At 38.3% G+C, this 16,107-nt stretch overlaps 1 protein-coding gene across 1 annotated transcript in view; it reads right to left on the reverse strand.

The window, feature by feature from the left end:
- Positions 1-11,357, reverse strand: part of SPTA1 (spectrin alpha, erythrocytic 1) — a 67,573-nt gene extending 56,216 nt beyond the window's left edge. The window contains exons 1-9 of the mRNA XM_070467591.1: positions 11,121-11,357; positions 9,912-10,037; positions 8,190-8,330; positions 7,048-7,194; positions 4,847-4,980; positions 3,874-4,018; positions 1,625-1,779; positions 539-674; positions 336-437 (exon numbers count right to left, since the gene is read on the reverse strand). Of these exons, the coding sequence (XP_070323692.1) occupies positions 336-437; positions 539-674; positions 1,625-1,779; positions 3,874-4,018; positions 4,847-4,980; positions 7,048-7,194; positions 8,190-8,330; positions 9,912-10,037; positions 11,121-11,357 (1,323 nt within the window). The remainder of the gene's footprint in view (positions 1-335; positions 438-538; positions 675-1,624; positions 1,780-3,873; positions 4,019-4,846; positions 4,981-7,047; positions 7,195-8,189; positions 8,331-9,911; positions 10,038-11,120) is intronic.
- Between the last annotated feature and the right edge of the window lie 4,750 nt (positions 11,358-16,107).

A 16,107-nucleotide genomic window follows, 5' to 3' on the forward strand; every position in this document is an offset into this window, starting at 1 on the left:
AGCCTGCTCCTCTGCCCTCTGCAGAGGGCAGGCTATTGTCCATGGAGTCACAAAGAGTTAAACACGACTGAGCAACTAATGCTTTCACTTTCAAGTGATGAAATTAGTTAGACTGACTAACATCTCAGAGATAAGGAAGCACACGTCAAGTTCTGAGAAGTTCAAAAGCCTCACTCTAGCTAAAGCAACACATGAAGGAAGCAATGTGAAATCTGGATCTGTGTTAAGATATTTATATGTCTTATGTCCTCTTTCCATTCAGAGACTGTCAGTTAGTAAGAGATTAAGTGAAGGCTATGTATCAAAATTTCACAAATTCTGTTAAACTGGATTACCTTTTCCCGAACTTCACCAGATGCTTCATGATTGGCATCAAGCAGGGCTTGACCAGTCTCATTAGCAGATTGAAATCGGTCATCATAAGAGTCAATCTCATGCTGTGACCACAAGACAAAACTGTGTTAAAATGAAGCATTAAAAGTCCTGGCATTGTTGTCACCTCCCTCTTCCTCCTCCTGGGGAGGCCCTTCCTCTCTACCTTATGCTGCTGATGCCTGTCCAGTAGGGCTTCCCCACCAGTCACATCTGTGGGCAGCTCATCAGCATTGATCAGAGCAGTCTTTTCCTCCATCCAACCTGAGAGCTCATCATAGTCAGATAAGAACCGCTGGTACCTGGGGAAAAGGTAAAGGAAAAGATAGAAAGGAGGAACTAGATGCAAATGGACTTTGAACAAAGAGTCAGAGTTGGGTTGGGCTAAGATGTACAACATGCTTTTTGCATTAAACCTAGCCCTTAATTCCTCTGATATACTTCCCTATTCCTTTAGCAATGCTGGCTATAAATCCTTCACTCTAGATTGTATATTCCTGGGGTGAATGTGTCTTTGTGATGAAGCACTTGGGCATGACATCACCAACATCACACAGTAACATTCCAGAAACACTTGAAGTAAAGTACTAAAGTACTATGAGGTCAATAAATAATCACATAACATAAACAACAGGAAGCACCTTATGACAAGGGGCAGCTAGAGTTAGGATTAGGAGCCCTCATGTATCTTAATTCACTTTTGACCATATCAGTGAAAACAAAAGCCACCAAAAAATTACCTATTCAAAAAACCAAAGCCTCATCATTTTATTTTCAACCATATCAATAAGATAAATGCTATTTTCTGGTGATTTAACAACTAACCATAAAAATTAAGTACAGAAACGATGTCTAAGTCTTTTTTTTTTTCTTTTAATAAGCTGACCTACATTCAGGAAACAATTCTAGATTTATTTTCTATTCTTCAGCTTGGAAATTAATTCCAATTCCTTAGCTAGGGCCAGGATTTTGACATGTTTCATCAATTACTTTTTCAGTTTCACAGGCCACTTCATAGCTTCTTACAACTATACAGAGGAAGACAGAAAGGGTATATAGGTGAAAGGAGATGTCATTCTGCGAATTATATCATCCTGCAAAGGACTTCTGGAAACTTAAAATTTCTTTTGCCTCTACTGAGCAGGGCTGGGTCATTCATTATTTTATTCTTTTTACTCTTTTATTTCTGTTTTAACATTGAACTTTGACCCTGTAGAGGTAGTTAACATAATAGAAAAGAAGGCTTTCTCACCCGTAAGAAGCCTGCAGCTTTTCATATCTGCTGGTAGCCAAATTGCGAATATGTTCCCAAATGGAGACCAGATCCTCTTTCATCTGCTGGATTTCAGCTGCATCTGAAGGATGAGAAAGCTTCAACTTCTCTGCTTTGGCACATAACTCCTTCACCTTTGGGATGAAAAAGAAACCTAGTGTGTGAAGGTAGGTCAAAAGTATGGTGCTAGATAATGACTTTATAGTATATACATATGTCTAATGATAATGCTGTACATCCAAAACTTACTATATAATTTTAAAAAGAGGAAAAATGAAACTTAGTGGGAAATCCAAGTATTCTGATCCTCCTGACAAAGTTTTATGTGAGGGATGTAACATAATAATTATATGAGTAAGAATAACATATTAGTGCATTTATATGTGTATATCTTTATTAATATATTCATGTAACTATATTAACAATAATAATTTACCAACTGTTTTTTGTCTCTTATTGTGCTAAGCATGTCACATCCATTTTCTTGTTTTATCAGTTCAGTTCAGTTCAGTCGCTCAGTTGTGTCCGACTCTTTGTGACCGCATGAACTGCAGCACGCCAGGCCTCCCTGTCCATCACCAATTCCCAGAGTTTACCCAAACTCTTGTCCATCGAGTCAGTGATGCCATCCAGCCATCTCATCCTCTGTCGTCCCCTTCTCCTCCTGCCCCCAATCCCTCCCAGCATCAGGGTCTTTTCCAATGAGTCAACTCTTCGCATGAGGTGGCCAAAGTATTGGAGTTTCAGCTTCAGCATCAGTCTTTCCAATGAACACCCAGGACTGATCTCCTTGAGGATGGACTGGTTGGATCTCCTTGCAGTCCAAGGGACTCTCAAGAGTCTTCTCCAACACCACAGTTCAAAAGCATCAATTCTTTGGCGCTCAGCTTTCTTCACAGTCCACTCTCACATCCATACATGACCACTGTAAAAACCATAGCCTTGACTAGACGGACCAAAGTCTCCCTTTAAAAGACTATGAGGCAGAAACTATTCTTGTTCCTCTTGTATGTGAAAACTAGAGGCTAATATTTTATCTGCCCAAGGTCATTCAATGAATCAGTATCAGAAGCAATATTTAGACATATATCTGTCCTTCATTACCCTCTATACTGTTTTAATAAACATTACCGTAGGAATCAGAAAGATATTTCTGCTAAGGAAAATTTTGGCCAAGAAAATTTCAGTAATGCCAGGCCACTGTGAGCACAATTCCTGAAGAGCAGGGTTACTAGGGAAAATTCCATGTTACCATTAGTCCTTCCACTATACTGAATTATAATCAGGTGTTGTCTAAGATGAGATTTCATTATCATTACTCATTAAGTCACGGTATTTCATCACTCATAATTAGGAGGGGAAAAAAAAAGACTAAAGGGGAAAAATGAGGAAGAAAAAAAGAAGTAGACTGGTGAAATATTTTTCAGAAACTGGACCGAGGGATAGAACTATGATTAAAGCATAGCAACTAGGGATCTTCTTATGGGTTGACTCCACTGTAAAAGCTGAGGAGTAATCAGTTTAAGTTATGGTCAAAGTTGTGAGGGGAAGAAGTAAGAATGGGAAGCATTCAAGAATATAGGCCTACTCCAAGTTCTTGTGTGACTATGCCTACCATAGGTACAGGAATCAAGGTCTTTCAGCTTCCAGAAGAAAACTCAAAGGCGGATTGAGTAGAGTGTTTTAGCGTCTATGTTTATTATAAAAGGAGAAGAAATTTTCTCCCTTTTCTACTGAGTAAAGGACAAAAAGAAACAAGGTTCATCTCCAACAGGAGAAGGTGTGGTTAGGTAGGAAACCACTCATGAAGCTATCTATTTTGGTTTTGAATTATGAAATATATTACAAAAAGCATAAGCATATACATATATATATGATATATATGTGCATTTAAATAAAAATAGTTTAAATAAAATACTAGATATCCAAGAATCATATACAAGTTGTAAACTAGAATAAAGAAGTATATTCAGGTGGCACAAAATTTCTCCTTCATTGAAATAGCAAATTTATTGTGTTCTATGGAGACAAGTGGAGAAGGAAATGGCAACCCACTCCAGTACTCTTGCCTGGAAAATCCCATGGACAGAGGAGCCTGGTAGTCAACAGTCCGTAGGATTGCAAAGAGCTGGACATGACTGAGCAACCTCGCCTAACTTATGGAGACAAGATGAACATCAGATGGCTCTTCTAACTCAAGGATGTAGCTCTTCCTCCCACCAGCTTACCTTGTCATTCATGACTGCAAGGTTCCTCTCAAGTGTCTTGTGGCTGTGAAACAATGCCTCAGAGCTCACAAGGTCTTTGCCATAGTCCTCAGACGTGACTTGATCCTCTTTCTCCTTAATCCACTGGATGGCTTCAGTCACATCCCTGCCAGACATCCCCATGAGCTCCAGCAAAGAAAGAAGGCAGGCATTCCAGGGCAAACAGCACCCAGAAGGACCAGCCTCACTCACCCTGTCAGAAATTATCCTATCTTCCCACACACTAGCAAAAAATAGCATAAAGAATTCCTGTTTGGGGGCTTCCCTGGTGATCCATTGGTTAAGAATTCACCTGCCAATGCAGGGGACATGGGTTCAATCCCTGGTCCGGGAAGATCCCACTTGCAAAGTGACAACTAGGCCGGTGCACTGCAACTACTGAAGCCGATGCACCTAGAGTCCGTGCTTCACAAGAGAAGCTGCCACAATGAGAATCCGGCCCACCACACTGAAGAGGAGACCCCGGCTCACCTCAGAGAAAGCCCACCCACAGCAACCAAGACCCAGTACAGCCCAAAACAGAATAAATGCACAAGATTTATAAGATGAGTTCCTACTTTAAAGGTTTCCATTGAGATGTAGGGACCTGGGCATCCTGTCAGCTGAGCCTCCAGATATACTTCTGTGTTAGCTCTTCACAAACATCCTCCTTCCCAACCTCACCCTCCATACTCTTTCTGCTTTTGCCCCTGCAGAACTTCCATCAGTAATTCACTAGTGCTAATTTTATTACTTTAAGCTCCATTTAACATATACTTGGCTATTGACTGGATCACAATTTTAACTACTCTGTCCCTTGTTGTCTTAAAGGCAAGCACATGCTTTTCTTTGATTCAGGGTATTGGCCACTAATTTCTAACAGTAACAGAGACTAACCCAAAGACCCAACCTGGTGCTATTACAGTTTCCTACAACTCAGTGGCCAGATTCCTACCTTCTGAATCTCTGGAGGTCTGCAGCACTGGACAGCATTTTCTGTCGTTGGAAAGCCAGACCATGGAGACGCTCCCAAGCTGCATTCACCTCATTCTGCTTTGACTCAATCGAGGGCAGCTCAGGATGCCTTCCCTGTGGGAGTAAGTCAGCGTTAGACTAATGCAGAAAAAATAGTTAAACACTTCTTATTTCACACTGGTCCAGACTTTGTCAGAAGCGGAGGATAACCATTTAGCCAGATATTGCACTTCACCTTACCCTGGTCCCTTTTACTTGATCCACATCAAATCTAGAAAACCAAACCACCAGATATTGAATCCTCTGCCCACAGCTCAAGACTAGTATAATAACATAGGTTGCCTAACCTCATTATTTTCAGAACTCCATCATGTTGATGGCTGCTAGCTTCCCTCAAGATCCTGGAAACCAAGGAAGAGAAAATTCCTTTTGCGAAATCTGACTGAATTTTTCAAAACTCTAATGCTGTGAATTTTGGCTATTTTGGGGCCCTGACACCTTTGAAAATATAGTTGGAGCTATTTCCCTCTTCCCAGAACTAGACAGCCATGCAGATAAATTTAATTTTGCAGAAAAGTTCATACAGTTTTGCACACTATCTGAAGCAATGAGATTTATGTTTATAAGATAAAGCTAGTGGCATCAGCCCATTTTGATACTTGGCAATTTTGAGTAGTTCCCATATACCAGGTCTCCCTACCTCTCTTATCCCTGTTTATTCCTATTTCCATTTCTATTTTGCAGCCTCTTCAGATGGAATTTTCTTCTCCTTCCTTCTTTACAAGTAGAAATAATATTTTATAAGCCCCAGTACTTGGGCCTCAAGAGGTTTTACAGCTTCTGTTCTTACTTTCTTGGAACACATTAAAAAGGGTGAAACAGATCACCAGCCCAGGTTGGGTGCATGAGACAAGTGCTCGGGCTTGGTGCACTGGGAAGACCCAGAGGGATCGGGTGGAGAGGGAGGTGGGAGGGGGGACCGGGATGGGGAATACATGTAAATCCATGGCTAATTCATTTCAATGTATGACAAAAACTACTGTAATGATGTAAAGTAATTAGCCTCCAACTAATAAAAATAAATGAAAAAAAATAATAAAAAATAAATAAAATAAATAAAAAATAAAAAGTATGATCTACTCAAAGATGAGAGAGCATATGGAGAAAGCCTGCACTATCCTTGCCAAATCCTTAGACATGGGAGGAAGGTTGTTTTAGATCCCTTATACCAACTGAGTCACTGCGTAACCGCAGTTACTTAAGAATATCAGGTGAGATCAGGAGAATGGCCCAGCTGAGCAACTGAATCAGTGAATCTGACTCACCTAACCAAGAAAAAATAAGACGTTTTCTCTTTTAAGTTCTGTAGTGGTTTGGTAGATAGTAACAGATAACTTAAAAAAAAAATCTGCACGATAAGAAAAATACAGTCATGTTAGAAGGAGAAATTTAGAGACTGTTGGAAATTAGGCCTGGAAAAAATTGAGAAATAGTTTATTTTCCCTACTCTAGTAACTATTAATCCTGAAATCTTGATCCTATTTACACATAAATGTCATTTCCATTATGTAGCTGAAGTGATAATAAAACTTTAAATGGAAAAGCATGATAGCCAACTATTGCAGTTTCTGTTCAATTCCTTCACATACATATAAAACCAAACTGACTTCCTGGTCCTTACATGTGTTAAGGGTATTTAGTTACACGCTGAGTATCTGTATGCTCAGAAATTAAAAGCTTATTTAAGTACTTTCTTAAGTAAATGAAGGTAAATCTGCCTCTTTTTCCTTCCCCCTCAAAGCACAGAAACATTTATTTAATGATATCATATATATTATGAGAAGTCACCATTATTTTACATTCTTTGCCACTTTACTCTGGTGCTTCATAAACATGAGAAATCAATGTACTGCACAGTGCAAGAGTAACCTCATTGCGGACTGAATTTCTTTACATAAACTCATGTACACTCACTCACTCACACCTCTATTTCTGTAGACTGGCAAGGGCTAAGTTCAGAAAAGAGAGAAAGCTGCTCTGGGCATGTTACTCCATGGACAGGCGTCCCTCTGTTCTCACAATGTCCTACATATCTTTCTTGTTCCCTCTGCAAATGGCCAGGCAGTCTTCTTGAAGATCAGAACGCTTTCCCTGGATTGTCTCTGTTATTCCCCACCTCACCTCTGCACACTCAGTGGCATATCGGTTCACTTCATTCACTCTCTCCTTTCGAACTGCCAGATCTGCTTGGAACTCTTCAAACTTCTTATGCAGAACCTCTGTGCGCTCCCAGTCCTCACCCAGCTCCACTGATGTCACCAGAGCCTCCTGTAGACGCAGAAAGGTCTATTAGGTCACCAGCAAATATTTAGAGATACCCGCAGGTCAAATGCCCAAAACCCTTGCTTACATTTACATTCCCAGGATAACTCAGAAGGAGATACCGATGGAACCTGGGAGAACCTCTTCAAGAAAGAGTCAGAGCAAGGGTATATTTCCTGACGTGGCACCGTGACTCAGGAGACAGTGGTCTTTGGGGTAACTCTTTGGGAAGACCAGGGACATTGTCAGAAAATGTCCCTGGAAGAACATTTTTGTGGTTTTTAACATGAAAAGTAAATTCATTATGGTTTTGCTCAATTCAACATACTGAGTATTTACAAAAGTATTGTGCTGAATGTTTGCCTGTGTAAATTTTCAATTCTAACCATAGGGTTATTCTTCAAGTAATAGAATATAGAAACCTCTCTAGTTATAGGTACTAAGAGACAATTCTCTCAGTTGGAACCAGAGTAGGATTGAAAATCTGGAAGGAGTGAAGGTTCATGGAAGGTAGAAGAGGGGAAATCCTAGATGATCTTTCAGTACACAAGTTTTTTGCATGTCTTGTCCTCCTCATAATCAGATTCATACATTTAGATTTATCCTCCTATAATGTTGCTTACTTCCAGAATACCTCTTAAATCTTTGCTAACATTCCTCTCTCTTCCAAGGAACTAAGACCAGGAACAGATACCTTGACTTCTTTACAAAAAAGTGAAAGTGAAAGTCGCTCATTTGCGTAGCATGTCGCTTCTCGCGACCCCATGGACTGTAGCCTGCCAGGCTCCTCTGTCCATGGAATTCTCCAGACAAGAATACTGGAGTGGGTAGCCATCCCCTTCTCCAGAGGATCTTCCCAGCCCAGGGATAGAACCCTGGTCTCCCACACTGCAGGTGGATTTTTGCCATCTGAGCCTCCAGGAAAGTCCGCATTAAATTGCTATGGGATGTCTGGTCCAGAGGGATGGAAAGTCCTATATACAGGCTGTTTGTTCCCATACCTTGTCTCCAATCCACTCCAAGATGTCATCACACTTCTGGAAGTACTGTTGGAGTTTCAGGGCCCCCAGCAGCAGAGTACCCTTCTCCCGGGTGGCCTCCAGCAGCAGGTCCCACAGGCGGTTCAGTGCCTCCAGAAGGCCCTTTGGGAGAAGTAAAACCACTCAGGCACATTACCTGCCGTGGAGCAGCAGGTATAGACTCAGAGACCTGTGCAGAGAGGGATCTGGATAAAAATCCCTCATCCCATTAACTTTTGCATTAATTGCTTGGAAATATTTAGAAGAGGATAGGGCATGTATGGGAATAGCCATTAAATCATATGATCTTCCATAAAGAAAAAGAAATAATAACATTTGGGGATTTTAGAAGATGAAATGATTACAAACGATAAGACAGGATGGAATAAAAATCCATGTAAAAATGTGCTCATTTGAATTGGACCTTGAGGGATAGATAGAAGTTTGATAGGCAGAAGATACAGAGAGGGTGTTCAAAGTACTGACAAAGGCACAGAAAAAACTTGGCAAGGACTGTTTGTCAGAATGGATTAAGAGCTACAAGTCTTTCTGACTTACAAAGGAAATAGGGTCACCAAAGCAATAACAGAACTTGAGACTATATAGTTGAGGGCTCTAATGCTAGATTAGCTTAGAAGATCGGGTTTTACATATATTGTAAAATTGAAGGTATCATTTATGTTATGTCTTCAAGAATCTTGTATTTTTCAACTACTTCATGGCTCTAAGGTAACATGTAGCAAATAGATCACATTTATCTATGGATCCTGCCGTGCTCCAGGGTCACTATAATCTCAGTAATTCTGATAGGTGTGAAGATGTTTCAGACATTTCTCAACTACTTTAATTAACATCAGGGACTGGTTTTTGTGCAATTTGACCAAATCATTTTTATTTAATAACAGGTAAATTACAGAATCTTCTTTCTAATAAGGTTTATTCTTGCTAAAGTCTGTATCATCTGACCATGTTTTGTTGACAGTAAAAGGAACTAGAATTTGTATGCTAAATATGGAAAAACAGCCCCAGCTTATAAATATGTAACACATTTCTTTTGACAATTTTAGAAACAGTTAAACAGTAAAAGAATTTCACTTAATACAGAAAGAACCTGAACTGACTCTATCAACACAAACATTTTAGGAAGATATATGAGTTAACTTAGAAAAAAATCTGATAAATTAATAATGGATTCCATGGTGGTGGTGCTCTTCAATCTTAAGGGTTCAAGCATTTGGAGAACTACAATAGTAGTTATAGCATGTGAGCTCTGAAGAGAAAGAGGCATCATAGACAAAGGGAGAAAGATTTCAGAGAAGATTCAAAGAAAGAGCATCCCTTGTTTAGAGAGTTTAAACAACAAGGACTCTGAGCTTAGAAGAATTAATCAGAAAAGACATTTGGGAAAGCCAATTCATCTGGGTTGAAGTGGGTGTAATCTTGAGCCAGCCCATCCTGTGGGGGTGTAAGGAGGAAGGTGACTCTATTCAACGAGAGCTTTGTGCCATAGCTCTTCTCCCCACTCCTAGGAACACTAGCATATTCCATCAATTTTTCCTTCCACAATCCAAGTAAAATATAAGAGGCAGAACCATGGTTCCAAGTCAGTTGTATCAAGGTTTATACCTGTTGTAGTCAATGAAAACTCTGATAACATAACCAACAATTAGAAGCATCTCTCACAGATCCCAACCATATATTTACCTTGGTGTCCTCATGGGCAAAATGCCCCTCAGGAAATCGGATTTCCCTGGTTTTTTCCAGATCAGGAAGGACCCATGATTTTGCTTGCACCTCTGCTTCAAAGGATTCATGCTTCTGATATTTCCCCTGAAGATTAGAAATCAGAGTTTATGACTTAATGGAGCCTGGTCTCCTGGACCATAAAAGAGTTCTTTTATTCCTCTTCTTTCTTGCAGGCAGAACTACCTGTTTCCCAGCACAGATTATATAATAACCTATGACCATAGCTAGAGGAGTCCTATCCTAAAAGAAGTGGCTGTGGCAGAATCATTGCATATAGGTTTTCAAAGATCCCAGACCCAATGTCCAGGACCACAGAAAAAGGTATTTTCAGTCCTTACTGCCTTTGGGAAATTTCTAATAAATATTACATTAAAGTCTTAATTGCCTTCTGTGGAAATTAAATAATGTAACACAGAATTTGTCCTTTTAAGAAAAAAAGGAACTAAATCCTACTGAAAGTAGTGAACAATGAGGAAAATGATCATGACAACAGTGGCTTTTATTTTAACTGGGAAGTTTTTGCATGCCAGATTATGCTCTTGTTGTCATATATAGGTTCATCCATTTAGTAGGTAACACTTTGTTCTTGTTCTAGGTGCTTCCTTTCTGATTTCCTTAGTGCATTTTAGGCATACAAACCTTTTTTCTGATCCTGACTATGCCTTATTCTGTAATACAAGTAGTAGGGGGAGCTTCTACCAAACCTCTCTATCTGAAACCTCTCATTTGGACTTAACAAGAGGCATGAACAACCAACTGGGAAAAACTCTGGTTAAATCATATCTTTCTGAGGAGAGCAAAGAGAAGTTGGTTCAGAAGTACTGATGTCTCTTTACTTCAACTCCACCCTTAATGTCACAAATATTGGAATTCTATGATGCATCATAAATTCTTTCTATTTTCAGTGTTTTGCCGATGCTTTAATTTCAAAGCAATATTGCATTCATAAAGTATTATCTAGAATGAGTTCCCTGTGTAAATAAGACATTGAGGCTTAAGGAGTTGAAGACATGGACTATTTAGAGACAGAATTACAGTTCCCAAAGTCTAATCTTTCTATTACAGCACCCCTCTAGAGTTTACCAGATGTGCACCTACATTATAAAAATGTTTCCCTCCCTAGAAATTTTAGAGTCTACTCCGGTGAAGTCAGTGAAACTGAAGAACCTGTATGTTCGTTGGGTCTTCATAGCTTTTATCACTTGCAATCTTCATTTTCTCTGTGATCCACTTCTCATGGTCATCTGCATCTCGTATGAAAACCTGGTAGTGATAGGAATCTTCAAGCTTCTGACCCCTCTCAGCAACCCGTTCCTTGAACCTCTGGTACCGAGTCAACACCTTCTGACGCCTCTCCTGGATCTCTTCTGCTGTTTCCAGCTCCTTTGACCCATCACTCTCCATAGTCTGCAAGTTAAAAAGCTTCTACTTATTGCTGGTTTTCAAGTCTCTAGTATACTGGGTTTTTTTCTCTCTCTCTCTAATATTCTATCTTTTTAAAAGTCTCAAGGCATTTTCTCACATTGGATTTATGTTCAGATATCTTTATACCCATAAAATTACCTTTTTAGAAAGGCTGTAATATATTTATATAATTGTAACCATATACAGCTACAACTTAGGCTAATAATTCTTGGTCATTCAGAATACTTTTCCAACTTTTCACATAAACATCTGCCCATATTAATAAACTTAATTAACAATAAAGTTCTATAACATGCATTATTAGACTAATTGAAAACAACTTTAAATTAGCAAAATCACATTTTCAGATGCATAAAAAGAAATACAATTTTACTGCTTTCAAAAGCTTAAAAGGTGTTAACACATACTGATCATGACAAACCTAATTTAATGAATAAATAAAAATGGCTTGCAATTAATTTTGACAAATTATATACCCCAAAGTCCAAAAAAAGTATGTAAAAATATAACTAATATACTATTTACTTTTTTATTTTCTTTATTCATAAACATTACAGATCAAAAATTTAGCACATTTACAATCTAATTACCACAAATTTAAAATTATTAGCATCTTGATAATTGACTTTTGCAATATAAAACATTGTATTATCAAATAAAATCATGTATTATTTTCCAATAATAGTGGGATCCAATTTATTTGTGACAACATCCAGCAAAATCTCCATAGGATACATCTTTATTTATCTGGATATAAGCACAGTTTTTCTTAGTTTACCTCTGTGAAAACATTCAATATAAGATTTAAACTTTAGTCTCCTTCTATACATAATTGTTATTCTGTGGATGACCTTTACTAGTTTGGTTACAGAAATAAATCCTTCTATGGAGACTCAAACATTTATTGTGTGTTATTTTGCTCCAAGTTATCAGGTTGTTCTCCGTGTAAACCTGTGTAAACAGGTCATTGCTGGATTTTGTGCTGTATAGTCACAAGCTCAAGGTCAGTTTAAAGTGATACATTCATAAAAAAGAGAATTAAAACTAAGCTTCTTTACTTCTTAGGAATCAAGAAGCAATTCTTGCTGATCCTGTCAAAGATAGCACAGAAAGTTCAAAGGAGACAGCTTTCCTAATTATATTAGTGACAAATTGTCCTATGAAGAATTCTGTACTCACGGTTTCCTTTGGAAAGTGTTATGCTTTTCCTAAAAGTCAAGAACCCGCCAAAATAAAATTTATCCAAAAGAGCAAGAAAGAAAGAAAGAGAAACAATTCACATGTAATTGTTTAGTCTAATTTAGATAGAGATGAGAGAAAAGTTACATATGTGGCAAGACAAAGAAAAAAAAATAGCCTCTTGCTTGGGCCAGAATCCCGCCAACTACAATCTACCCTATCTTCAGGAGACAGATTGAGCTGAGGCAGCTGCTAACTTTCACAGATGCTGGGTGATTCAGCGCTTACTATGGCTCTCAAAGGTCTTCAACAGGACTTTATAAAAAAAAAAAAAAATGAAAGCAAATTTCTTAGATGAAAACTTAGGAAAAAAACTCTTATAGATGTAACATAGGGCAATGTTAAGATTATGTTTTGTTTCTTCAATTAGCTTTAAATTTTGCTTCTGAAAATTATAAATCAGGAAGGAATTCTGGGTTGCCCATTCTTCAAACTCTGTACAGAATTACAAGAACTCAAGGCATACAGAGGTTCTTGTTCCAACCTGTCTCTCAGAAATACAAATCACCAACTCCATTAAAACTCAGCTGCAGATTTTTAACAGTCTTTAAGCAACAAGACATCCTAATTCTTGCTGTAGAGACTTTGCTAAAATAGGGAGAAAATTTTATTCCTGGTCTCACAGATTGTTCCTTTTATTTAAATGATTAAGGGTAAAGCTAAATCAGATTTTTTAAAACCCAATGGAAGTAAGATATATGCTTGCTTATTTGCATTTTGTGAAACAAAAATTAGGATACCCCATCACTTTGTCAACAAAGGTCTGTATAATCAAAGCTATGCTTGTTTGTTTGCTTGATTTTCCGATAGCCATGTATAGATGTGAGAGTTGGACCATAACGAAGGCTGAGTGTTGAAAAATTGATGTTTTCAAACTGTGGTCCTGGAGAAGACTTCTGAGAGTCCCTTGGGCTGCAAGGAGATCAAACCAGTCAATGCAGAGGAAATCAACCCTGAATATTCTTTGGAAGGACTGATTCTGAAGCTAAAGCTCCAATACTCTGGCCGCCTGATGAGAAGAGCTGACTCATTGGAAAAGACGTTGGTGCTGGGAAAGATTGAAGTTAAGAGGAGAAGGGGTCAACAGAGGATGAGATGGTTGGATGGCATCATTGACTCAATGGACATGAGTTTGAGCAAACTCTGGAACATGGCGAAGGACAGGGAGGCCTGGTGTGTTGCAGTATATTGGATCTCAAAGAGTCAGACATGGCTGAGCGACTGAACAACATTTGACAAATTAATGAAGCCATAAAATATCTAAAAATGGAACAAAATTCTAAACTTTGGGATAAAGTCATACTACTTATTGTATGTATTATTTTTAATGAAGAGAAAAGAAAGCAGTAATCCTCCAAACACATTGTTCTTTTATACAACTTTTAAGAAATGAAGTAAACATATCAAAAAAGAAAAAGAAAAAAGATCAGGATGGCTTCAGATCCTCCTAAAAAACAGTGGGTCTATCCATGTCAAACATCATTTCCCTGTAGATCCAACTTGCATAATACAGTATTCATGGTCTACTAAGGTAGACCAAGGTTCTACATTTCTAGTTTCCCTTCACCCTGGATCATCTCACCCAAAGAAACTGAGAGAGCTTTTAAAGTCTCTTCTTGAAAGTATACTATTAACTTTACTTTTTCATATAGTTTCAGTATATAAAAATCAAATTTGAGTGCTAACGGCATGAACACAAATCTTAGGGAATGTATTAGCACGAGTGTCAGGATGTTTCCTTTGGATTGATGGAAGGGCATGATCAGAAAATCTTGAAGCCTGGTAGCTTAATACTTGGGCTTCTGACCTTCTTGCCACTATTACATTTTCCAAAGAATGGTTATTGGCACTGATGACATAGAGGCCCTGAGTATAGGACACTCAGGTAAAGAATGTATGAGAGACATTGTGCAGGTTAAGAATCATGTTCAATCTGTAAAATTGTATGTAGCCCTTTATATAAATGAGTGGTGAGAGATTACAGGGAAAACTAAGTTCATTACAGACAGCTTAATTAAAGAGAAGTCTTATGCTCAGTTTTACAGGGTGGGAGTACATTTGAGAACTGTTGTGTTTGATCTTGGCTATCAGCTCTGGGCAGAACTGTACTTCTCACACTCATTTAATCAGCACTGCCCAGCTTTCCTGAGTCTCTTCTCAGTTATCAGATCTTCATTTCCTGGACTCAGAAACTCCAACAGATGCTTTATATCCCCAATTCTAAAGTGTCCCCGATTTGCAACACTAAAATTCACATGCTTACTGTGGAATTTGAGTTCAATTTTCTCAACTCATTTAACAACAAGGAAAAATACACTAATTTTAATGTAAAAAAAAATGTTTTCCTGTGGAGTAGAGGTCATTATTATTTTATTTTTAAGACTTTATTTTTGTTTCTCCGGAGTGAGTTCTCATTTTAAGAAGACTCCGATGTTTGTCTCCCAAATTTAAAATATTAAATATTGTCATTCAAAAAAAAGAAAAAGAAAGAAAGACCTCTTTGCAGTGAACAATATTCACTTTAACTTTTATTAGCTCAGATTCTCCAAAGTTGTGCTGCGTTGTTCTTATTTGCTCAGTCAAGTCTGACTCTCTGTGTCCCCATGGACTATAGCCTGTCAGGCTCCTAAGCCATGAGGATGCTCTAAGCAAGAATACTGGAGTGGGTTGCCATGTCCTCCTCCAGGGGATCTTCCCAACCCAGGGATCAAACCCAGGCCTCCTGCATTGCGGGTGGATTCTTTACCATCTGAGCCACCAGGGAAGCCCATGAATACAGGAGTGGGTAGCCTATCCCTTCTCCAGGGGATCTTCCCAACCAAGGAATCAAACTGGGGTCTCCTGCATTGGCAGGCAGATTCTTTATCACTAGCACCACCTGGAAAGCCCCTTATTTTATATAATCTTCCCCAAATATCAGACAATAAATAGGTTGGTGAGGTGGAACACAGTGTAAGAGAACTCACTGCTCAATCCACAGTAATGTGAATAAAAAAAAAAAAAAATCATGTAAGAAATTCCATCAGCAGGTCAGCACAGTGATCTCCCCTCTGAATGGTATCCTTATTTTGACCATCAGACCCTGCTGTATGCTGTTTCTTTTCCTTTAGCTTTTCTCTCAATTTGAAATTGTTTTTATTCAACACACTGGAACATCATGCACACATACACAGTTTAGCTGGTAAAATTGCATTTGCAATTTGGAGTGAGGGTGTGTTTAATCTTAGAAGGTTTTTAAGTAGAGTAATAAAGCAATAATATCTAAGTTTTAAGAAATAATGTAGTGTCAGTTGTATGAGCAGACTGAAGGTGAGAAAGTGTGGAAGTTTCAGCTATATAAAGTTTTTAGAGACAATGATAAATGACAATGGCATAAGTGTCATTTATATAATATATATAAATGTCATTTATAAATAGCATTATAAGTGATAAATGATAATACAACAATAATAGTCATAATATAATTTATATATAATTTATAAATTATAAT

Source organism: Odocoileus virginianus, chromosome 5 (assembly GCF_023699985.2).
Source record: "Odocoileus virginianus isolate 20LAN1187 ecotype Illinois chromosome 5, Ovbor_1.2, whole genome shotgun sequence".
Classification (NCBI taxonomy): domain Eukaryota; kingdom Metazoa; phylum Chordata; class Mammalia; order Artiodactyla; family Cervidae; genus Odocoileus; species Odocoileus virginianus.